The 24,635-nt window shown below is 31.8% G+C and overlaps 4 protein-coding genes across 5 annotated transcripts; 2 read left to right on the forward strand and 2 right to left on the reverse strand.

The window, feature by feature from the left end:
• Positions 1-7,662: 7,662 nt before the first annotated feature.
• On the reverse strand, positions 7,663-10,926 carry LOC126677886 (zinc finger BED domain-containing protein RICESLEEPER 1-like). Of its 2 annotated transcripts, none has more exons than XM_050372701.1 (2): positions 8,659-10,926; positions 7,663-8,241 (listed from the first exon to the last, which is right to left on the reverse strand). In XM_050372701.1, the coding sequence occupies exon 1, from the start codon at positions 10,659-10,661 to the stop codon at positions 8,679-8,681; it is 1,983 nt and encodes a 660-aa protein (XP_050228658.1). In that variant the 5' UTR covers positions 10,662-10,926; the 3' UTR covers positions 7,663-8,241; positions 8,659-8,678. The 2 variants fall into 2 exon arrangements, with proteins under 2 accessions (XP_050228658.1, XP_050228659.1); XM_050372702.1 differs by lacking the exon at positions 7,663-8,241 and adding an exon at positions 8,459-8,533.
• A 2,972-nt stretch (positions 10,927-13,898) lies between these two features.
• On the forward strand, positions 13,899-16,176 carry LOC126676962 (F-box/kelch-repeat protein At1g55270-like). The gene is made up of 2 exons (XM_050371345.2): positions 13,899-14,112; positions 14,680-16,176. The coding sequence occupies exons 1-2, from the start codon at positions 14,059-14,061 to the stop codon at positions 15,835-15,837; spliced, it is 1,212 nt and encodes a 403-aa protein (XP_050227302.1). The 5' UTR covers positions 13,899-14,058; the 3' UTR covers positions 15,838-16,176.
• A 463-nt stretch (positions 16,177-16,639) lies between these two features.
• LOC126676963 (HVA22-like protein f) lies at positions 16,640-18,177 on the forward strand. The gene is made up of 5 exons (XM_050371346.2): positions 16,640-16,790; positions 16,935-16,961; positions 17,089-17,211; positions 17,373-17,619; positions 18,003-18,177. The coding sequence occupies exons 1-5, from the start codon at positions 16,744-16,746 to the stop codon at positions 18,027-18,029; spliced, it is 471 nt and encodes a 156-aa protein (XP_050227303.1). The 5' UTR covers positions 16,640-16,743; the 3' UTR covers positions 18,030-18,177.
• A 228-nt stretch (positions 18,178-18,405) lies between these two features.
• Positions 18,406-24,631, reverse strand: LOC126676961 (uncharacterized). The gene is made up of 3 exons (XM_050371344.1): positions 24,424-24,631; positions 23,719-24,298; positions 18,406-21,268 (listed from the first exon to the last, which is right to left on the reverse strand). Exons 1-3 carry the CDS (start codon positions 24,453-24,455, stop codon positions 18,566-18,568), a joined length of 3,315 nt encoding a protein of 1,104 aa, XP_050227301.1. The 5' UTR covers positions 24,456-24,631; the 3' UTR covers positions 18,406-18,565.
• Between the last annotated feature and the right edge of the window lie 4 nt (positions 24,632-24,635).

The raw sequence follows: 24,635 nt of genomic DNA on the forward strand, positions 1-24,635 counted from the left end.
AGATTAAAGGAGCCTCATAATTCCATATTTCTAATTTTAAGACTCTGTTGCAACTGAACATTCACTGCCTAACTCTCACTCTTTATCATTTCTTGAGAAAAATTCTTGACATTTTGTTGATGGAGGACCACTTTCTAAGTACCACATCATTAATTGATATCATTGAGAGCTACTTTCCAGTCTCTTATATAAGTAAACCCTTAAAATAAAATTAAATTAAATCAAAAAAAATGACTTATCAACCAACCAAATTCAATCAATTTTCAATTTCAGAATCAGCTGCATATTGATGTGTTATATTCAATCAAAATGCATTCATAATTGATAGCTGGTCTGAAGAATCAATCACTGTGTGCAGAGATGGAGCCGGAAATTTAAGAGAGATGATAAAATTTAATCAAAAGAATATCAATTAAAATAATTTATTGGCAAAATGTTCATATATACCCTCAACTTTATTATTTTTTCCAAATATTTATGTTTTAAAATTTGTGACCAAATAATACCCACAATGTTTGGATATGATGTGACATGCTTTATATATCTATGTATATAAAAGTAAATTTATATAGATATACCATCTCCCCAAATCAACTCCAAGTCGATTGAGAGTCTAGATAGAAAAGATAATGGTATATGTGACATTATTTTAAAAATATAGTATATTTAGCAAACTAATGACAGAAGTTGGTAGATAAATACATTTTGTCTAAATTGTATTATGTGCGAAGAGAGTTGCATACAACAATTTTATATATTTTGAATTCTTTATTCATAAATTCTAACTAATTCAATTTTTATAAAAATTATAGAATCAAATTTGCATAAACTACTTATAAATTTTATAAACTTATTGAATAAATGAAGAATACAAAATAACTGTGCCAACAATTATTAATTGAATTATAATTCATGAATAATCAGTTTGACAACTAACTAGAAATTTTAAACACTTGGTGGTAAATTTTTTTATCGGATAGAAAAAATTAATATTAAGTTAATTATGATATTATTTTTTTGAGAGAGTCAATAATGATATTTTTTGGGAATTTGTCAAAAATATTCCGTTTTTAAAAATACTCCGGATTTGAAATTTGAAATTTTTACACTGTTTTTCGAAAAAATATTTCTTTTACTCTGAAATTTATAAAATTTTCCATTTTTTTAGAAAATGTATGAAACCCCATTAAAAATTGTCTTTGAAATAGTTTTTTAAAACGGTTTCAAATTATTATTTTAAAAACCGTTTGAAATCCCATTAAAAAGTGTCTTTGAAATGGTTTATAAAACAGTTTCAAATTTATATTTTTTTAAAAAACCGTTTGAAACTCCATTAGAAATTGTATTCAAAACGGTTTATAAAATAGTTTCAAATTGTGTTTTTTTTAAACTGTGAAATAAACTAAATTAAAATTTAAAATTTTGAGTTACGACTAAAAATATTCAGTTTTTGGGTTAAATTTTATAAATATTTTTATTTTTTATGTAACTTTGTAAATGTCCATATTTTTTCTTATATTTTGTAAAGATTTTTTCTACATAAAAAATTTAACATATTTTTTATAAAATTATAAATGATAATATTTGAAAGAGAGGAAGAACAAAGGATGGAAGGGGGTGGGTTTTTGGTGCGAGGCCATCTCCCTGCTCGCCACCACATCCGCCTCTAAGTATATGACATATCAAATAAAAGGTAAAATGTTTAAAAAAAAACACCTATTTTTTAATTTCTTTTTAATTATGTTTTGACTTTATAAAATTGTCATTTTTTTCCGAATTTACACCCTTATTTTCAATTATATTCAATTTTATAAATTCGATTATTTTCCCCTAAAAAAATTCAGAAAAAACCTTATAAATAACTTATATGGACTCTTTATCACTCGAAAAATTTAGAATGAATAACTTATTCGAATTTTTGTGAAAAGAAAAGAGGTTAATTTAATATTTTGTGGGTACAATTAAAAGTGAAAGATGCAAATTTAGAAGAAAAAAATGATAAGTTTAAAAAAGCAAAATATAATTAAGAAGGGGTTCAAACTTTTTTTTTTATGAATGAAGGGGTTAAAACTTAAAAAGAAAAATTAGTATCTTAAAAGGAAAAAATTGGAATCAAATAATAGCGAAGTTAAATCGTGCTACATTTATAATATACGCAAGGTTTGGATAAATGTATAAAAAATTGATTTTTTGGCACCATTAGTTTTAATGATTTTACCTATATAATATCAAGTTATATATATTTCTAAACTAAAACTATATAGTATTTTTTATTCAAGTTCATCCATCTCAAATTTGAATTTGATTCCACGCCATTTTCCGATATGAAAAGGACGAATATTAAACTTTATAGCTCACTAATCTTTTCTCAAATTACAGAAAGATCATTAAATAATTTTTTCTTATCAAATAATTAAATAACTATACTTTTTGTTAAAAAAATATTTCTGTTGTTATAAAAAAATCATTAAACTTTTTATAAATTATAAAAAAGTCATTGAGTTATATCTTTTATTACAAAAAGGTCACTGAACTATGTTACTTTTTGTAATTTCTGTTTGTCACGTAAGCAAAAATGTTACTCTTTTGCATGAAAACGGTCCGTTTTTTATGGATGTACCCTTTTATAATAAAAAGTATAGTTCAGTGATCATTTTATAAGAAACATTTATTTAGTGACTTTTCTGTAATTTAAAAAAAGTCTGGTGACCTACAAAATTTAATATCCTGAAAAGGACAATAATATCACATAATCCTGTATTCCAAACTCAATATCCATTGCCATCCGAAGAGTTAGCACATGCAAAATTTAATGTCATTTCCTAATAGAGATTAATTATCAGTGTTGTACTTTAAAAGTATGCTTTCCACAAAAATGTAAATATATCTTACAATTTTCCACTCTTTCCTATTTAGCTTCAAAACTTATGTAATTGTATAAGGAAATATCAAAATCTAAAATAATAAGATGGCCAAGCTTACCCATTTTCTATTAGGTATAGTGAGTTTTTAACTAACTTACTTTAGTTTAACTTAAATTTCCCATCTTATATCAAACAATTATGTTACTTAATCCACAAGTATCAACTTTTATTCAAGATCTTTAGAAGAACAAATGGAAATTGAAGGATTATTTTAAAAATTAGGTAACCCAAAATTGGAATTGATCATGTTCTAAACTTGGCCAAAAAAATCAATAAAACTGAACAAATTTGCCCAAACATGATGGAGTATTGACAAACATATAGATAGTAACCAAAGAGTTGGAATTCTCTTTGGAATGTAACATTTTGGTGGAAACATTATGGGTATGGAGAAAATTGATCCAAAATTTATAAAAAGGGAAAAAGTTAAAATTATTATCCACATGCATCCACAATTCCTTACATAAGTCTATATTATGAACTAGAAAATTAAAAAAATCAAAATAATAATAATAATAATTGGTGATTGAAAAATAGATGACATAATCTATATCAAAAATATAAAAATAATTTGATGGTTTATAATAATTAAAATTGATTTTTATTAGCCAAATGATCATAAAAGGCTAAACCTTTCATGAAAATTTTACAAAAGTTTCAACTTTTCAATTTTATCTAATTTATCATGAAACACATGATTTTGTTTCAATAATGTCCAACTGCATGATTTTGCTCATGTGGTGCATACGTGGCGATGTTGTGTCATATGCCACACATCGACGCCGTATAAGCAAAATTATGCAGTTGGATATAATTGAAACGAAATCATGAATTTTAGGAAACTTTTATGAAAGGTTTAACCTTTTTTAATTATTTAGCCTTTTGTTATTTGGATTCAACAATTAAATTAACACAAGTTAGTCATTTTAAGCTAATAAATTAGAATTAAAAATTAACTTGGATCAAATAGATTGAGAAGTAATAGACCTTAATTAACAAGATTTGTGATAAGTTAAATTTAAAAAAAAGGAGGACGTCGATGAATTATAATATTAAAAGTGTCGGTTCGGTATAAATTATATTTCAGTCGCGAGACATTGCGAGTATAACATTTATTATAAATATGAAAATTATTTGAATGTTTTCTAGTATTTAAAAATAATAATTAAGTTTGATTAAAAAAATTAATTCAGATTAATCATTTTAAAGTAAGACTTCATAAAGTTTATTGGCCTTGTTTCTTGGGCAGGACATAGCCCATCCAAATGGCCCAAAAGTCGGACTCCTTGATATTAGTAGTAGTACACATAAACTATTATAAACCAATTAAATTCGTCATTCTTTTATGAAATGAGAAGGAATATCATAAAAATTCATACCAAAATAAATTAAAACAATTGATGACCAACTGGCTATATATATGCCCCTTAATTCCTCCACTATTTACAAATAGGCTTAATCGGAAAAAAAATCCCGGCCTTTTAGCCCCTTTTCAGTTGCACCCTGACGCCGTAATTTTGTCTATATCATCCTAATTCGCACCTTTCATTTCCAACTACACTTTAAAAACTGAATTGATCCTTTTTTATTAAAAAAAAGCCAATTTGATCCTTCACTTTTTATATAAAATGTCAATATGATCCTTCACTTTTAGTATATTAAATACTTTTCAAAAAATAAATTAAAAAGAAAGGATTAAATTAACATTTTTTCTAATGAAAAAAAGTAATTTAGTTTTTTAGGGTGTAATTGGAAACGAAAGGTGCGAATTAAGGTGAAGACAAAATTACAACGTCAGGGTGCAAGTGAAAAGGGGCTAAAAGATCGGGATTTTTTTGGTGATTAAGCTTTACAAATATAATGTAATTGTAAAATATACTAACATATTAAACATGTGAGTTTGAAATTCAAACTTCTTGCTAGGATTATAATAATAGGAAGAGATGTCAAAATTAGGTGTAGGGGTATGGAGAAAAACATCATCCATGCTTGCCCTTCCATTTGTGAAGAATGAAGTCAAGCCAAAGTAGAGGCAATAATCCTCTCAAAATCTCATGTGAGGACCACTCTAAATGTTTTAGTACATGTATCATGTTTTCTACTACAACTTATTATCACCAAAAACAAAAATGATGGTGAAATATGTCATATTCAATGTCTATACCTAATCCCATAAATGCCACTAAGGTGTCACCATCTCCTTCTTGTATTGGAATGCTTTGAGTGAATTCTATACATAAATACATAATATTATTACTACATAGTACATGGTTGTGGAAATTATGCACTATGTCTATGATTCCATATCATTTTAGAAAAATTACTAGCTAGTATTTTCATAATAATTAAAATTATTGTTTTAAAATTAAGTGTTTTAGTTTTATTTTTGAAATTAGACAACTGAAATTGAAATAACCATTGTAAAAGAACTTCAGTTAAATGAAACTAAAAGATATATATAAAAAACAATAGTAATAAATATTTAAAATGTTGGAGAATATAGTGATTTTGATATAATTTGAGGAGTGATAATGGTTTTTTCGATTATTTTTCTATATTCAAGCTCTCTTTTCTAATTATTTTGGAGAAGAACTATTTAAATTTGCAACTTTCACTGTAATAATTACAACATGAATATATTTTTCTTCACTTATGAAAATATATAAAAATATATAACAAAATGAAGATAGAACACATTTCACTTTTGAGATTATTAGTGAAGTGCATAATCTCGGTCCTTCCTCGAGGAAAGCTGCTTGAAAAATGTTCATCCACCATCATTTAAAAAAGGGTTTTACTATTCGCCACCCTTTTTTATTTAACACCACCCCCTGTAAAAGATATTTTCGCCCTTCTAGAAAAACCAAAACCAAAAAATTCTCTCAACTCATTCGAACAAATACGTAAAAAATTGATTAAAATGACGGACATCGATTTTAATTCGTCGGATAATGATTATCGACGTTCGGAAATAAATTTTTCCGGCTTTTCGAGAAAAATAAAACATTTTTTCTAAATTACTCTGGGGACGTCCCAGAGGAACATCCATCCACAAGGAGGGATAAGAGGAGAGACTTCCTATATGGGAAGTCCCTCCACAAGGAGGGATGTCCCTCCGGGACGTTCCCGGAGTAATTTTAAAAATAATAAAAAAAATGTTTTTTTCTCGGAAAAGTTGAAAAAATTTGTTTCCGAACGTCGATAATCATTATCCGACGAATTGTAAACGGAGGGACGTCCCTCCTTCTTCCGACGGTGGCGAACAATATCGCCGCTGACAGTATATTTATTAAAAAAAGTTGTTTTAAATTTTATAAATTGTTAAACGTAATTATTTATGTTGTGCAGGTTCATTTAGAAAATTTTGGCGATAACGAAATTGATTACAGCGATTGGTCTTTTTCGTTCACAGATTCTGATTCAGCCGTACGAAAAAATATTAAGCCATATTACTAATATGCAGTAAATATTAAATCGATTAAGTTTCTAAAATAACTAAAATTACAAAAAAAAAATTCTATATTTTTTTTAAACAAAAAAACCCGGCTGCGACGTTTCCGGTCGCAGCCGGAAACAATTCCTTAAAGGGGGACAACCACGTAGAATATAATTTTAATTTGAATGGATTGAGAGGTTTTATTTTTATATAGAAATAGGGAAAAGGGCAAAAGGGTAAAGTGTAGTGGCGGTGGGTAGTAAACAAGGATAGTATTTAGTAATCTAGTTTAAAAAAATTGGTCTTTTTATATTAAAAGGTAGACATAACTCATCTTTACTTTTCACTTTTTATTCATTTGATCCTTAATTTATTTTATTTTTCTAATTAGTCCTATACTTTTTTCTTTTTATTTACTTATTTCTTGTACCTCTATTTTTGTATAAATCCTTTGTAAATTTGTTATTTATTTAATTCTGTTTAAAGTTTAAACCATTGTGAAATTTAATTGTAGAGGGACTAAGCAAATAAAAAGTGAAAAGTATAAGAACCGACTAGTAAACTAGACCGGGGACCAAATAAACGAAAATAAAAAGTATAGAAATATGAGGATTTGTTAAGCCTAAAAGGTAATCGAAAGTTAAAACAAACATCCTATTCAATGTTCAAACTACAGTCGACCCTCTAATAGTTAATATTCTATAAATTAATAATTCTAATAATTAATAGAAAATTGAGAGAACCAACTTCGTTCCACGTCGGATAATTAATAATTCTATTATTTAATAATTAATAAAATTTAAAATATATTTTACATGAATATTAATTATTAGAGAGATTTTTTTTAAGAAAATATATAACAATTGATGATTTATTTGAGGCAATATTAACCTTAATTCATAAAGTGGAAGTTAAAATACCATCAGATTATGACTTTCTTATTCTTTTGAGAAATTTTAAAAGAAGTTATTAGATAAACAAATTAAAGTAAGTAAAGTATCTCTAGTATAAAAAATATTAAAAATTATTTTACTTTATTCATACAACTTTTTAATAATTATTTTTTATTTTGATATCAATTGATATTTTTTAAATTAAATATAAAATTATTTCTTTTAAATTGAGTGATTGTAAAGTGTATTTAGTTAGTTTTTTATAATATAATATTACCATTAGGTCTATTAATGTAGATGCTTTAAAATATCTTTTACAATTTTTTTTATACAAATTCTATAAATTAATAATTCTAATAATTAATAAATTTTTGATCCACCATGTGTATTAATTATCAGAGGTCGACTGTACAAAATTTTAGATTCAATTCTTTTACACTATAACTGAACAAAAAAAGAGGAAATGAACCGACAACATGAAACTCCATCGATCTTAAACCGTCACTAAAACAAATTTCATCTTCACAAATCTGCAGAGGTTACTAAAGAAATTTCACATATCAAAAACTACAATTTTGGAGTTTCAAATAGCTCTAAACCCTTCCTTCCCTCCTTGTTTTCCAAGGAGAAACCCAAAATAAAAAAACTGCATTAACTTTTTTCTTTTGGTAAAACTATATTATAAATATAGAGTTTTGAACTTCACAGGTGTTTCCAAAAATGGAAACAAAACACTGAAGCATGAGACTCAATAAGTTTTCGTAAAACATCAGATGAAAGAGGTGCGACACCAAGACCTGCGTTCAACTCTTTCAACACTTCAATTAGCATATAACATGCCTTAAAGCAAATAACAACCACCAAATTCATGAAACCCCAATTATGATGGCGTGGTTTTAAGCAAACGTCTCCGTGAACATGAGTGCATCTGTCATGAATCTCCGGAACATCCTACTAAGAATAAGCACGCCATGATAATCCCAAAAATCTAGCGAAGAAACAAAAAAGGCGTCAATCTGAAAACTTTAGAGATTAAGGGTGCTAAGAAGCAAATAATCAGGAATATAATGCAAAGCTTTTGAAAAACATATTTACAAAACATAGCTTTCACTAATTACTCATTACTCAGATATTACTAGTAATTACTCAGATAATCACATCACAATAATCCATCAAATTTAGTGAAAAAAAAAAGAGAATAGGCATAAAAACTTCAAAGTTAGAGATTGAGAGATTACGAGGATCAAGAACAAAAGTAACAATATGGTTTACTAGCTTTTCTGCACAAGAAGAAAAGGGCAACCGCTTAGATAGAATAGAACATTCTATATCCATTTCGGGAAGTTATTGAGCTATCAATTGCTACCAGTAGAGGAAATTTATAGACAAAAGGAATTCAACTTACAGAGTAATACTAAAAGGAAACTAGTTTTCTGAAACACTCATCCAATCTTGCGAGCACATCAAAGCTTGCACAGTAGTTGGTTGCAGTGAACTCCATTCGCGATCAAGCACTCTCCTACCGCTGTTAAAAGCAAATTCCGGTGTAACCTTTGACATTGGAATTCCTAAGATATTCCGGGCCATCATTGCAAGGATAGGATACCTCGGAGTGTGAACTTTCCACCAATTTAATATGTTAAAATCTATACTACGAGGAAATAGAGGTTCTTCCAAGAACTTGTCCAAATCTGACTTTTCACCTTGAGTCTCAGAAGTTTCATGCAAAAATTGGTCATATCCTGTTAGTCTATCCCTATCACAAATAAGTAAGCAGCCAGAGCTATCTTGGTCAAAAGAAGCTAACGGAGAGCCATTAGAATGATCATTGTACAGTCTCTTTATACACTCGAAAACTTCATCAATTAACTCTGCAGAACCTGTACCGAATATTCTTTTATAATAATACTCAATCAACTTCAACTTGAACCGAGGATCTAACATAGCTGCAACTGCTAAAGCAAAACTGCATTTATCCCAATATTCATCAAACCTGTTTTTCATGTTCACTGCCGTTGAACGAATATAATCATCTGGATTCTTGCACCATTCGATTAACTGCAAGTGAATATCACAGATCTCAGAAAAGTACATATTTGCAGTTGGATACTTATTCTTCACAAAAACATTAGTAACTTCAACAAAGTGTTTCAAATATCTTGTAATGGACCTTGCCCTTTCCCACTCTATATCAGTAGGACACATTGCATAAGCAGGATCTCGTTCTTGAAGAACGGAAAATGCTGATCTGTAGTCCAGAGCAGCTTCAAGCATAAAATAAGTTGAATCCCACCGCAATAGATTGTCAAGACATAAGCACTTCTGACTCTCAACTTCAGCTTGTACAACTATCTCATTAAACTTCATTTGAGTTTCTTGTGAACTTCTGATATACCGAATGCTTTCTCGAATCTTATGTGTCACCTCAAAGAGTGCTTCCAACGCATCGTGAACCATAAAATTGACAAGACTGGCAGCACAACGAATATCAAACAACATACCATCACAAAAAAGGGACCTGTTCTGGGACAAGCGGATTCTAATTGTATCAACAACATCATCACTGGAAGAATGACTATCAAATGTGACAGAGAACAGCTTACGATCTATATCCCAATCCATCAAACTCGACATAATGACTTCAGGATACATATCATCTGTATGCATTGGATCGACCAAAAGAAAAACCAAAACCTTCTTATTTAATTGCCAAACGTCATCAATATAATGTGCCGTTAAACACAAGTACTCAGCATCATTTGAAGCAGACCACAAACAGGCACTTACACTAATATTTCCATGTAATTTATCCAAAACTGCATACACCTTTTCCTTCTCCTGCTTATAAATATCTAAACAATCCGCCTCCACTCTCTCAGCCGTTGCAAGCTCAAACATCGGCTGCAAATTCCTAACAAAAACCCTAAACCCGACATGATCAACCATACGAATCGAATAGCCATGTAAAATAATCATCCGGGCCAAATCTTTCCGACTCCGCCTATAATCAAAACTACCCGAACTACCACAGGCAATAGTAACACCGTCATCGTTAACCGGCCCTTGATCAAAATTATAATTAACAACAATAAGAGGCTCATCCCGTCCCGATTCTTGACCAATACTAACATTAGAAAGTGCAAGATTTCCATCTTTTTTCTTGGAATAAATTTGTGCAATGCCACCATGAGAAGTTCTTCTTTGACATCTAATTAAATGGTTTCTTAAATGAGAGGTTCCACTTGTACTAGACCCACTAAGTTTTTTGTTACAATGTCTACAAATAGCTACAAAAGTGTCACCCTTTTTAACCCTATCAAAATCATTCCATACAACAGATTTTAATCTGCTTGATTTTACTATTACTGCATCTGATAGATCCATTGCGTTAAAATCCTTGGTTATCATTCAATAAAATCTACCCATTGAAACCAATATAACATTAAAACTGAGTATCATAAGGGTACTGCTGACAATTACAAAAAATTGAAATCAGATACTAGATACCCATTTGATTGAGAGGCGGTGGAGAAACTTTACTGACGGCGGCGGAGCCATGGAAGGAGGTTTACATGAGGCAGCGGGGGACTTCGAAATAGAGGTAAGGAATTTAAACAATGAAATGGAAATAACAGAGTATAGAGAATCGGGCAGCTAAGAAGATTAGGGCTTTTAAATTGGGCTTTTTACATAAACATCACATCTAATATTTACAAAAATATATCTTTTATACGGGTAAGAGTTTTCAATATGAAAACTACCATCCACGCTGGAGATTATTACTTTTATACGGAAAAAATATATTTTCTACTCCAAGTCAAATCCTCATAAACCAAATATTTTTCTCTCTCCTCAATTTTCTCTTTCCTTTCTCTCTCTCAACTCACCTTTTGTTCTTCGCACCAATCCGCCTCCGCCGTTCCATTTCCATCGTTTCTCTTCCATTGTTCCACCTCCGTCGTTCCACCTCCATCGTTCCGCCTCCGCCTTTCCGTCTTCGTCTCGCCGTCATCTTTCTTTTATCGTTTTGATTTCAGATTTGAATTTTTTTGTTCTTTTTTTTTATTTTCAGATCTGTAATTTGTTAATTTTTTACTGTTTTTTCACCATTAAACATGTATAAAAGAGTATCTTTAGAGAATCTAATACTCATTTCATGTTATGTAGAATAATTTTGTGATTTTATGGAATAAAATTATGTTATTTCTGCATTTTTCTTGTGTTTCTGCGTTTTTTTTAATTCTGCAGAACGATTTGTTGATGATGATTGATTGCTGAATTATTGTAATATCACAGTGTTTTTGATTTTATGTTGACTTTATGTTGATATTATGTTGCTATCAACTGATTTTTTTTTTATTTTAACATTGGCAAATAAAATAATATTGTCTGTGAAATAAACTAAAAAATTAAATTAAATTAGATTGAGACTAGATAATGATATGGTATCATCATGGAAGAAGACAAATAACGAAGTTGAATTATTGTAATGATATAGTGTTGACATTGTGTTAATTTTCGGTTGATATTTTGTTAATTTTAGCATTTGTGAAAAAGAAAATAATGATGTTAAATTATTATGGTGTTACAATGTTAATCTTATGTTGATATTGCGTTAATATTATGTTGATATTTAGTTGATTTTATCATCAACGAAAAAAAACACATTATATGTGAAAATAAAATAAAAAAATTGAAATTAAATTGAAAAAATGTTGAAAAAATAAAAATTAGTATAAAAAAGATTGAAAAATTTGAATCAATTAGTTTATTACATATGTTGATATCAACATAACATCAACACAATATCAACACAAGATCAACATTATAACATTATAATAATGCAATATCATTATTGTTTTTTTCACCTATGTTAAAATCAACAAAATATTAACCGAAAATCAACACAATTTCAACATTGTAATATTATAATAATTCAACATCTTTATTTGTTTTCTTTCCCAATGCTAACATATCATTATCTAGTCTCAGTTAAATTTTTATTTTTTTAGTTTATTTCACGGACATCATTATCTTATTTGTCAATGTTAAAATCAATAAATATCAACCGATTATCAACATAAAATTAACATAAAATCAACAACACTGAAACATTACAATAATTTTATCAATCTACCATCATCAACAAATCGTGCTGCAGAATTAAAAAAACGCAGAAATATAACCAAACATAGTAAAACTGCAGAAATAACATATTTTCATTACATAAAATCATAAAAAAAAATTATTATTACATTCCTTAAAGATAATCTTTTCACATGTTTAATGGTAAAAGAATTACTGTGACTTAAAAACAGTTAATAAAACAATTTCTAGATCTGAAAATGAAAAAGAAGAATAAGAAGAACGGCGAATCTTTTCGTTTCAAAATCGGATCATATGCCTTTAATTTTTTTTTAAAATCGTTAAAAACTTCTGATATCTATTATTCCTTCCGGCAATAAACTCCGGTTCAGATCTGAAAAAGAAAACACAAAAATAAAAAAACGGCGGCGGCACAACGAAGGCGGCAGTGGAGCGGCACTGAGACTTTATGAAGAGCGATGACTATCAGAAGAATAAATCGTGTGGAGAAGAAGAAAAGAAACGCTATTTTCAGAGAAAAAAGAAAAAGAAACCGCCAATTCAGAGCTAAGAGAAGAAAGTTCGTAAAAAAGAGAAGAATTTAAAATTCTAGGTCAACAAAGTAATAAAATCCGGTATGAAAAGTAAAGAAATTGTTTGGCCCGTATAAAAGATATTGGGCTGAAAAAACCCGTAAAACATATAAAAAGCCCAATTTGTACCAAAAAGAAGCCCTCACCTTATTTTGAAAGGATATTTTAAAAATTACGAGAAAACTGAAAAAACAATATATTTATCGGCTTAAATTCACCTACGGTCCCTAATTTTGGACATTTTATTACTGCCATACTTTAAAATCAATTTCGATACAAAATCCCCCCCCCCCCCCAGTTTCGATTTCAAGATCACAAAACGCCCTACTGTTAGTTTTTGCCTAACACAAGTAACATTTGCTGACGTGACATGTTAAAAAATAAACATTCTCCACATCAATTATCGTATCAGTAAAACATCTTAAAAATTTAAAATGTCTAAAATATAAAAAAGAAAAACCTGAGATAATTTTTTAAAATTCCCCCGTCATTGCCCCCCCTCTGTCTTCAAACGAACCCATCTGAGTTCATCTGAGAACAGCGAGGGCCGGTAATGGAAAAACGGTAGGGGCCATGTTATTTTTTCTTTTTTTTTTAAACTTTTTATTGTTTTGTTATTATATTATTTTTTTCCAAATAAAGCGCTAAAGGGTTTTAAAAGATTTAGAGGCAATGTTAAAATTATTTTTAAACATTTTCCTTTGGTCAAACAAAGCCTTTTTAAAAAGGCTTGGCAATATGCCAGCTTAACCATAACGTAAACATGTGTGAATAGAATGTGAGATACTAACAAAAAAGAAAAATTATTGCACGCAACTGTTGTGCAATGTCATCGTGCAACAAACCAACGATGTGTTAGATATGTAAAAAAGGTCATAATAAAAAAATTAAGTAATAAAAAAAAAAATATTACCGCAAATTCTCATTAGCTTGTTATAAATACGACATGACACAAAAAAATCCTATAAACTTGGACAACATTTAGAATTTAAACAATCGGAACTCGTCAGTCAGTGAGTGAGGTGCCGAGAAAAGGGGACAGACGCAGCAGAGCGACCACTGGGGAGCGCATTCAAGAAATAGATAGATCGTACAGAAAACAAAGACACAAACTTTCACGTTGATAGATGGAACCACCGCAGACACAATCATCGAAAGGATTAAGTGTTGAAGCGCCATTAGTAAGTTCGCCCAATCCTCGTTTGTTTTCTTTACTTAGATCGTTTCTTGCTCGAATTCTAGATTTTTTTTGGACCCTTTTGATTAATTTGGTCATATAATTATATGGATTCTTTTAAGAGAGTTTGTTGGTTTTTTTTTTTTTTTTTTGATTGCTAACATGGACATTAGTGGATTAAAGAAGAGAATTTTCTGTATTATTTCTCGTGCATTCTTGGTATCAATCTAATGCTTTAGGAATTCATGTGAATTTTCTATGTACTGTAATTATATTTTGACACTAGATGGTGCTACATTTCATTAACTTACACCCAAACCTGAAGACCATGGATTTAGCTAATTGTTTCAGTACATTTTATGTTGGATCTAGTTTTTATCAGCTCAAGGCTGAAGCTATTAAAAAATGCTGTGTTCATCAATTCCAGTTATTATGTCAATGTGAGTGGCTCAGTTTCATGTCTGTTGTCCATTGACATTCAACACTGAATATAAGCATAATAGTTTAACCAATAATAGTAGTATATATGAAACTCTTCATGCATGCTTAACATTGTCAAGCAATGTTGCAGGTTGACTCAGCATCATGTTATTGCAAAGTACTTTCTGGATTAAAAAAAATGGCCGAGGCAAGGTCGACGTTTGACTCGGGATCAAAACTTTGTAATGCACACAAGACTAAAAACCTTCTACCTGGCCTTCCCGATAAGCTTGCCTTTGCATGTCTCATTCGAGTTCCCCGGGATGAACACCGAAAGCTCCGGTTAGTTTGTAAGAGATGGTACTGCCTTTTGACTGGGAACTTATTCTATTCTCAGAGGATTACTCTCGGACTGGCAGAGGAGTGGGTTTATGTTATTAAGAAACACCGCAATGGAAAGATCTCATGGAATGTTTTTGATCCTGTTTATCAGCTCTGGCAGCCACTTCCACCAGTTCCTGAGGAGTATTCTGAGGCCCACCATTTTGGTTGTGCTGTTCTGAATGGTTGTCACCTATATTTATTTGGAGGGAAGGATCCGCTTAAGGGGTCCATGAATCGGGTCATTTTTTACAGCGCCCGGACAAATAAATGGCAGAGGGCACCAAACATGCTCCGAAAACGTCATTCCTTTTGTTCTTGTGTTATAAATAATTGCCTATATGTGGCTGGTGGCGAGTCTAAAGGATTTCAAACCACTCCTAGATCAGCTGAAGTTTACGATCCTAACAAAAACAGATGGAACTTTGTTTCAAGCATGAGCACAGCTATGATTCCTTTTATAGGTGTAGTTCATGATGGAAAGTGGGTTGTTACAGGTCTTGGGTCCAACCGTGAGGTCATGAATGAAGCCTATGATCCTGAAACTAATAGCTGGATCCCAAGCAGTCGTGGGCTGGTTGCTGGTTTGCGCAATACACCATCTTTAAACGGGCGGCTGTATGCTTTGGATTGCTGGGATGGCTGCAAGCTTAGGGTGTATGATAGTGACACTAATTCATGGAACAAGCTTATAGATAGCAAGCTTCATCTGGATAAGTGTCATGCTTTGGAAGCTGCTGCGATGGTTCCACTCAATGGGAAGCTTTGCATCGTGCGCAACAACATGAGCTTCACTCTGGTTGATGTTTCCAGTCCTGAAGAACATGGAGGGACTAACTCTCGCCTTTGGAAGAATATAGCTGTACGTTTTAGGACTCTTGACACAAATGTATTCTCCATTGTCCATGTCCAGGTGCTTCAGGCATGAGAACTAGTTTCATTGTTGCTTTAGCTTGGCATACACGTCAGCATTCTTGTCCAATTTCCATAGATAGGTATTCTTTACAAGAATCTATTGAATTCCATTGTTTATACTTTAGATGACATTGATCAACATTCAACAGTAATTTATCAATAACTGCAAATCTATAAACTCAAGTAGTAGCACTACAAGAATTATAATTTTCAATGACGAAATGGCAGCATTATGTTTGTATATAGAAAATATCAGGTTCGTAAAATTGTGATTTGTTTCGACTCAGATTCAACCTGCTGTATACTTAGATTCTGTATGAGTAACTTAAAAGGTATGCTCTGTTCAGGAAAATGGAGTCCTCGCATAATTTGCTTAGTTGATTCAAGTTTTTCATGTTATTTACAAGTCAATATCGATTTTAACATAAAGTATATAGTTTGATAATCTTAAAGTAAATCAAATACATGACAAACATTCTATTTTCGTTGTCCACGTAAATAGATATTCACCCGAAATCATTTATTAACATATTGTTATTGGTAATACTAAAATTTAATCATTAAAATAAAAGTTCTATTAAAGATACTATAGTCACTCGTAAAGTATACCAAATACATTTTCCTAAGTTATGGTTGCTGATATTGCCAATGGGATCAGACAAATCTAAGTCTAACCTTTCCTTTATTTTTCTGTGTCAATACTTTTCTTGTTGATGGAGGGAATTAAGCAAAGAAAAACTTTAGGGCATAACCTACACAAATATTCTTTACTTTCTTACAATTATCATCATATACATACTACATAAAGCCAATTAAATACAATCTCATCCTTCACATTTTCTTACATACATTAATTACCTTAATTTATCTTCTTCATATAATTCATCATTTTCATATACAAAGAGATAAAGAGAAAAAAATGGGTGTTCTTGGAATTGTTGCAAAGCGATTGGATGCCCTTGTTGGGTATATTATTTACTTAATTTGTTAGCTATTTCAGTGTCTAATCTGTATATATCATATCATTTTTAGTGTGGCATAAATTTTTAATTAATTTTCATGTGTCATATTTAGTTTATATAATGTTAATCCGAGTTTTTTTAATCGCAGACCCGGAATCATGCTTGTTTTTCCATTGTAAGTGCAACATTCACTTTTTTTCTTAAAAATAAGTGAACTATTTCTGATTTCGATACGAAATTTATAATTCCTTTAATTATTACGCTCGGAATATAATATTGATGTGATTCAAATGAACGAACAGATACGCATCACTACGAGCCATTGAGAGCCCCTCGACATTAGATGATCAACAATGGCTAACATATTGGATTATATATTCATTCGTAACCCTATTTGAGCTTTCTTGCTACAAAATCCTCATTTGGTAAGCCTATCCCACTTCTGCTTCTTTTCTAATTGTCACATTTATTATATTTTAGAAATATATCCAAAATATTATTTTCTATGCATTTTAAGTAATTACTATTTTTTCCTAAGCATTTAGTTGATAGTAATTATTTTAATATTTTTCATACACTGGCTCAGGCTACCATTTTGGCCGTATATGAAGATGGTGTTCTGTATGTGGTTGGTGTTGCCAATTTTCAATGGGGCTGCTTATATATACGAGAATTTTGTTCGAAAATACGTGAAAATTGGCGGAAGAGTGAGCGGAAATTATTCGGATGATCAGAGGATAGTTTTGCAAATGATGAGCCTTGATGCCAGAAAATCTGTGGTTCAATATGTTGAAAAATATGGATGGGATGCCTTTGAGAGAGCTATAAGAGCTGTAAGAACTTAATTTTTTTAGAAATAAGAACTTAAATTAAGCATATGTTTTTTTTTTAGTAATTTTTCAATATTTATATTTTGTAATTCGAAACATGAGTTTTTATTTAACTACGGTTCCAATCACCGATTGAAAATTTGATCAATGGGTGCTGATGTGGACGTTGGAATCCATCTTACCGTGCCCTCATTTTTTATGTTCCGGCATTTCATATTAGCATTGAGTAATTGTAATTTCAATCGGTGATTCAAATAGTAAAAAGTTAAATGTTTGTATTTTAAATTATAAAATTAAAAATTTGTTTTATTTGCTAAGTCTTTTTATTTATTTATATTGATTGGTAAAAATATAAAATTAACTCGATGTTTTAATTGATTTCTCAGGCTGAAAAAGAAGCGAAGAAGCACTAAAAAGATTTGTATCAGCATACTATGAAATCTGTGTTTTTAATTAAGTTGTTGTATCAATTTAGAAGAATTGTCATGAGTTGTAACAAACTCTCATGTAACCTGTACATAGAAGCCATAATTTAAGTCCTTAAAGAATTTTCAATTTCAATTGACCTCTTAATGTTTTAAGAACAGTCTACTTAAGCCCCTCATTGTCAGGGTGTTAAATACACAACAGCTCGGTTTAATATCTGGAAAGAATTCGTCACAAATTCACTATAATTCTCAATTATGATAATCTCTAACTTAAAAGAAGTCTAGAATTAAAAGATTACAAACTCGTACAATTTGTAATTTCTGAGGTAAAGGGCACAAGTCATTTTCCAAGGAAAAAATATAAAGAAAAAGAAGCATATTAAATTCACCATCAACATTTAGCAGTTGCATTGTTAAAAATAGCCACATAAATCCACCTGTTGCAGTCAGTTTTGACTGCAAAAAAAGGGGAACACAGGCTATATAATAAACATAAAATCTGAGCATGACAATTCCTACACCTAAAACCTGTAAATCGTTGCTGATTTCTTCTGAGAATCTATAAAGCTGTCGGAATCAGTGACACCAGGAAACGAAATAGTAGAATGGATAAGCCTGGGGTTATCATAATCCACATTTCGCCCCGGTTTGATGATGTGCTTTGCCCCAGCAGTTAGTCTAATGGGACCTGAAGCTCCGAACCGATTCTTTTCAGCTTCATATGAACCACATGTGCTGGATTCATAAGCTCTGATGTTATGCCATACATCACTTGGATCCAGCTCCTGCATCAAGCTTGGCATCTTCGACGCCTTGGAAGAACCGCCTGCAATAGCTGCAGGCCTTTTCTTGCTCTTTTTACAATGATCGGGAACATTATAGCTCGTGTTCATGGAAGAATTCGGATGAACTTCAGTACTGAATGGAAAAACTGGAGGTCTAACAAACAGTGGTGGTGATCCAGGTGAACTTCTCAGAAATGGACTTGAAATCGCAGAATTTTGAGGATAAGAAAAGTTTGGAGAAGGCATAGTTGCCATTTTCACTGGTATGGTTGCGTGTGCTAACCACGGAGGCAGGTTCTTAGAGGAGCTGAGGAACGAAGATGATTGAATCTGTTCATTACAGTCTGGGTGCAAGAATGGGAACTCAAAAGCCGACTGCCGAACATTAGGTAGATTCTGCTGGTAATGAAAATCAGCAGGTCTCCAACCCAAATTCGGATCTGTATTCCGTAAAGTGGGCATAGGTAGCTGAGAGCTCATACCTGCATTTTCAGCTCCAGATATAAAGGGATCTTTCAAATTAGATTCCTTGTATAACAAGTCAGATGGGTGAAAATGCAAAGTAGCATTCTGTTCACCGGCAAGATTTCCATTTTTGAATGCAGAACTAGTTTTCCAGTTGAAGCATGGGTGGGATGCTCTAGCTTCTTGAGCTTTCACCTGAGAATTGCTTTGAGATGATGCCCAATTGCTGTCAAATTCCAGAGGAAAATGTAAAGTTTCCTTTGATTTGTCTAGTTCTGAACACAACTGAAGTTGTATCGAATAATTCAGATCATTACTTGAAGAACGATGCTCTTGTATAATTTCCTTATCCGTCCAAACACTCCCATCCTCGAATCCTTGCATATCCGAATTACTTCTGCCAACTGCAACATCCTTCCCCATCAACCTCATCGTTGGTTGCACAGTTCTAGTCGATAAGTTACCTGGGTTATCCTTCAGTTGCGCCATTATAATTCCCGGTATGTTCTGATTTTGAAAGTATTCCCTGCATTGATTGAGAGAGTTATTCAGTGAACTCACATTTGAATCCAATGGATACACACTTTTACTGCTTCCTCTCTCAGAAGTTGGCAAATGAACATCGAGCGCGCCAGAATTTGGCACCTCAGTAACACCGAAATGAGCTGGTAAAGAAATATTATGATTCTTCTGAATGGGTAGAAGATTTAATGGACCTTTCGGAATAGCCTGCTTGTTACGATGCTCTTGAGTTGCAAATTCGGCGAAACTTCCAGGATTGATAGAATTGTGTGGATATGAACCAACTCTACCACTTGAATTCACCTGAATCAGTTCCCCATGTGAATTTAGAGGCAAGCCGTAGAATTCCCCATTTATGCACCTCGAACCCGAGACACCAACTGTTTGCCTCCAATCAGTTGGACCAGTTAATCCCACTGGGGAATGATGACAATTGGATTGGCTTTGCAAAGCCTGGCCGGTGATACTTTCCACCGAAGATTGAGGCATAAATGGCATACTCCTGTTGGTTCTTTCGATCATAGGAAAATTACGAGACTCCGGCTGTATAAATACCTTTGGAGTTGGAAATGAATCAACAGAAGGAAATCTATGTATGCCATCTTCATAATAATCAATGGATTTTCCTCTAGAATTGGAGGTCATCGATAAATTACCACATAATGGAGAAGCAGGCGGATTATTTGCTTCATTTACTGTAGGAAGAAGTCTCGAAATGCCAGCATGTGCAGACATATTTGGTGGAGTTGGGTACCCATGAGCATATATGTGCAAATTATTACCATGAATAACTGGATTTAAAGATGATTTATCCAAAAAATGCTGCTCGTTTTCTCGCTGCGGCCTTGGAAAATCTGGCATTCCTGCAAAATTATTAATACATGGCAATTGTTGCTTGTTATTGTTAGCCTGTAATCCAATTCCATTTCCTGTGCTAAAAGAAACTGCAGCCATTCCATCCATCCCCACAGCATCTGATTCCTTATCACTTTCCGTGGAGTGGCTGTGCTCTGACTGACTAGAAAGACTTTCTCTATACGAATCAAAAACATTTTTCTCAAAGGAATTGGAGTTTTTATTCCTCTGACCAAGTATGTCATCTTTATCTGAGAACCTGACATGTCTGTCCGGATATTGAGGTTCGCAACACATCGCCTGACTACCACCCGACATATTGCAATCTTCATGAGGGTTCTTTTGAGAAAATGTTGTTTCATGATTCTTCAGAATACCACGAACAGGAATGTATGATTTTTTATGATGCTTTGCATTGGATTTTGATGCTTGAACTCCATGCTTCTTTTGTATAGAACCCTTTAGTCCTGATTTATTTCGGCGTAATGAACCATCATTATTCAGAATAGTTTTCGTTATCTTTTTCTTGCAACATGAACCATTCACTTTTGTTGAAGAATTCTCCGGAATTGGCAACATAAGCTTCTGAGACTTACCCTGGGGAGAAATTAAAAAAATCTTTAAGCTGCGCCATGAAATATCAGTACTAATAAGCAGATGAAAGTTTATTCCAGTCAGATGAAAACATGAGCTAGATTGATCTAGAGTTGCATAAATGCTTGTCGTAGTCGTGTACAATTTGTTGACTACACCTTAAGGTTTTGTGATAGTAATCACGGATAAAGGTGAGATTAAAAGAAAGAAAAAACAATTATTACATGCTCTATAACTCGAAACACTTGAATGTGCAGAACTCTTAAATACAATAAAATGCTTACTGATTCTCCAAATTTCATTCTCTATACACAGACTTCAAAGGTTTATTAATAAGTACTTGAAATTAAGAAACATAAAAATCTATTTACCATCGAATCATTTCAACTTACAGACTTGGAATCACTGAAAAACAACTGAATATCTTGATCTTGTCAGACTGAAAAACAACTGAATATATCTTGAACTTGTCGAGTTCAATAAGAAGGGTTAGTAAATGAATTCGAAGCAAATTATTGCAACGAAAAAACTTGTAGATGACTGGTGCTGCTGAATTTTTTAAAGAAATATCAGAATTTTTAAACTTCATTTAGAAGGTTCTATTTTTGGTGTTAATTAGTTATATATATCATTGATATTTTGGCTTTAATTTTTAGCTGTTAGCAGAAGTTCTACTAACAAATGATTTTGCCTTTCATCGAGCTGATGTATTTTAAGCTATGCGACTCTCCTACAGTCAAGCTAAGTTGAAAGACACTAATGGAAAGGTTTAAAAGGAGAATGTGGTTTCAGAATCCCGTAGAAAATGCTTCTCTTTGTTAAAGTCAACCTTATCGAGCTAGGTTCTTAAAAAATGAAAGTAAGAAATCAAATTTAAGCTACTAACAAAGAAACTAGTTTAAGCTAGACTGCATATGGAGTTCTCTCAGCCTGTGCCTCTATAACATATTGGCCTAATAACTTTTCATTGCTATTCAGTAACTCCTATACCCAAATTTTATTTTTCTTATATTTCTAACAGATAGATTAAATGTTTGGTTAAGCAAACAATTAACTTGAAGACTTAGAACACCAAGATTTACGTATACATGATGTTATCTCTGAAGCTCGAATTAGTTCGTAATTAGAAGTTTGCCTATCATCACATGTTCCAATCCAGCTACAATTTGTGTAGCATCACCAATTAATCAATCTCATTAAACAAACATTTCTATTTAACTATAAGTCTGGAACTCAAAAACATCAGCTAGTAATGAATCTGCTATATCTTATGTAGAAAAAGAACATAACTTAATCAGCATGTAACTTTTAGTTGCTTAATCATCTAATGTACCATATTGTTCCAAGACTTAGAAAACATCACTTCATGATCGATGCAGTTAGCCATAAACACACCACTAAATAAACCATCCTACTAAGAAATCTCACCATCTTCATAAAAATTTTCCACATCAAGAAGGTCATGGAAGATCATATAGATCCTATGCTATGTTGCACGGAAACATGCCGAACCCTATATTTCAGCATTTCATTTTTCCGTTTTCCAAAAATACTTCTAAAACTCCGAAACATCATATTTATTCTTGAAAATAATATGGTTTCCGTTCAGTATTTTCCGTTTTAACTTTTCCGCTTTCATGCAACATATATATAGTACATAAAACTTGTGTTTGTTGCATATAAATCCACCCATTTCACTAGAAATCTAAAGTCTAAAACTAGGCTACGAAGATATAATTGTTCAATTAAAAGAAAGTCTTGAATCTTCACTTTCCATCTCTAGTCCCCAGGGCCACATGATATAGGTAGCATTCATATGATCATACATCCCACTCCCACCAATTATAATACCAACACTGAAAAATGATTCCATCAAATACAAATCTACCCTATAAGATTTGACCCACATGATGATAATCTTCAAGAAACAATAATTGCAACCAATTAATGGTTGAAAAAGCATCATCACTAACCCAAGATCCATCAATATATTTATTTATGCCTAACCAAAGGACAAAATAAACCTCTGCCCAACTCGTACAGCACAGCTGGAGTACCAAACCCCCACTGTCCAACCATTTTCTGCTCAGCCCTTAGCAAACATGAAAACCCCCCATTTCTTGTATTTTGCCTTGATGATTAATGTTAAATAGCTAGCTCCAATTAGTACTTAATGAAAGGCCACTGATATAAGTCTGATTCTTCAGATGCATGTACAGCCTTTTCAGCAGTGATTTGGAACTGAAAATTGCTTATAATTGTACTGCTTTATACTGAATTAATCAAACAAACTAACCTGTAAGTTGTGAACATATATATCACAAGCCTACAGTATATATATAGTTACAGTCAACCACCGCTGCTTGTTTTTTTGACCTATCTCATGGAATAATATGCTTAATTTCTTGAATAATTCACATAAAATCATACATTTTATGATGAAAACAGTGTACCTTATTTGCAATTGATCTCTTATTGTTGTTGATCAAATTCTTCTGCTTCTTCTTCTTCTTGAACTTGTTCAATTTCTTGTCCACGGTTGAATTATTCAAAATCGCTATCTTCTTCTTGTTTTTATCATTCTTGATTTTGATCCTTTTCTTCTTTATTTTCTTCTTTGCTTTCTCGTCTTGTGATTCTTCTTCATCTTGTTCATCATCGTCATCATCAACTTTGTGAACCTGTGGCGAGACGGCAAAGATCTCAAGAATGGATCTTTTCTTGGGGGATTTAGATTTAGATTTGAACGACTTTAATGGTATGTTTATCTTTTTCTTCTTTTCATCTCTTTGGCCAGTATTATTATTATTATCTTTAGCCTCCTCATCATTTCTTGAAATTCCATAGTCTTGATCTTCAGCTTCTTCTTGTTCTTGTTCTTTCTGATTAGTAATCTTGATCTTGTTGAGTTCATGAGACCACCAACGGAATTTCTTGACAGTAATCGGAGGAAGATCATCACCACCACCACCACAGCCGCTAAACGGCCAGCATTTTTCGAGATCCACCGCCCTTTTCTTTGAAGAAAACTCACTGTGTTCGTTACCACCGCATGCAATTACAGTCAAACACAAATCAAGAAAACAAAACGAAAGAAAGAAATATGAAGAAACAAGAAACCAAAACGAAAAAAATATTCAGAAACCAAGAAAACTCACCGAATAGAAAATCCATGAGATGCAAGTGCCATATTTTCTTGAATTTCCTGAAGATTGGAACTACATAATCAAGAAACACAAAGGGTAAAGAAAGAATGAACAAGAGGTGTGGGAATTATTATATATACATGAAAGAAGAAGAAGTTGATAATAGAATATAAGGTTAGAGAGAGAAGTAATGATAATGGAAATGGGAGGAGAGAGAAGGTGTC

This window comes from Mercurialis annua, linkage group LG4 (assembly GCF_937616625.2).
Source record: "Mercurialis annua linkage group LG4, ddMerAnnu1.2, whole genome shotgun sequence".
Lineage (NCBI taxonomy): Eukaryota > Viridiplantae > Streptophyta > Magnoliopsida > Malpighiales > Euphorbiaceae > Mercurialis > Mercurialis annua.

Excerpts from the sequence above, each read along its gene's own strand:
- LOC126677886 (XM_050372701.1), bottom strand. The coding sequence starts at position 10,661 with ATGATAACCAAGGATTTTAACGCAATGGATCTATCAGATGCAGTAATA.
- LOC126676962 (XM_050371345.2), top strand. The coding sequence starts at position 14,059 with ATGGAACCACCGCAGACACAATCATCGAAAGGATTAAGTGTTGAAGCG. Across the intron at positions 14,113-14,679 it reads TAAGTGTTGAAGCGCCATTA|GTTGACTCAGCATCATGTTA; the intron begins GTAAGTTCGCCC and ends GCAATGTTGCAG.
- LOC126676963 (XM_050371346.2), top strand. The coding sequence starts at position 16,744 with ATGGGTGTTCTTGGAATTGTTGCAAAGCGATTGGATGCCCTTGTTGG. Across the intron at positions 16,791-16,934 it reads CGATTGGATGCCCTTGTTGG|ACCCGGAATCATGCTTGTTT; the intron begins GTATATTATTTA and ends TTTTAATCGCAG. Across the intron at positions 16,962-17,088 it reads ATCATGCTTGTTTTTCCATT|ATACGCATCACTACGAGCCA; the intron begins GTAAGTGCAACA and ends ATGAACGAACAG.
- LOC126676961 (XM_050371344.1), bottom strand. The coding sequence starts at position 24,455 with ATGGCACTTGCATCTCATGGATTTTCTATTCG. Across the intron at positions 24,299-24,423 it reads TCTCATGGATTTTCTATTCG|TGAGTTTTCTTCAAAGAAAA; the intron begins GTGAGTTTTCTT and ends TAACGAACACAG. Across the intron at positions 21,269-23,718 it reads AGAGATCAATTGCAAATAAG|GGTAAGTCTCAGAAGCTTAT; the intron begins GTACACTGTTTT and ends ATTTCTCCCCAG.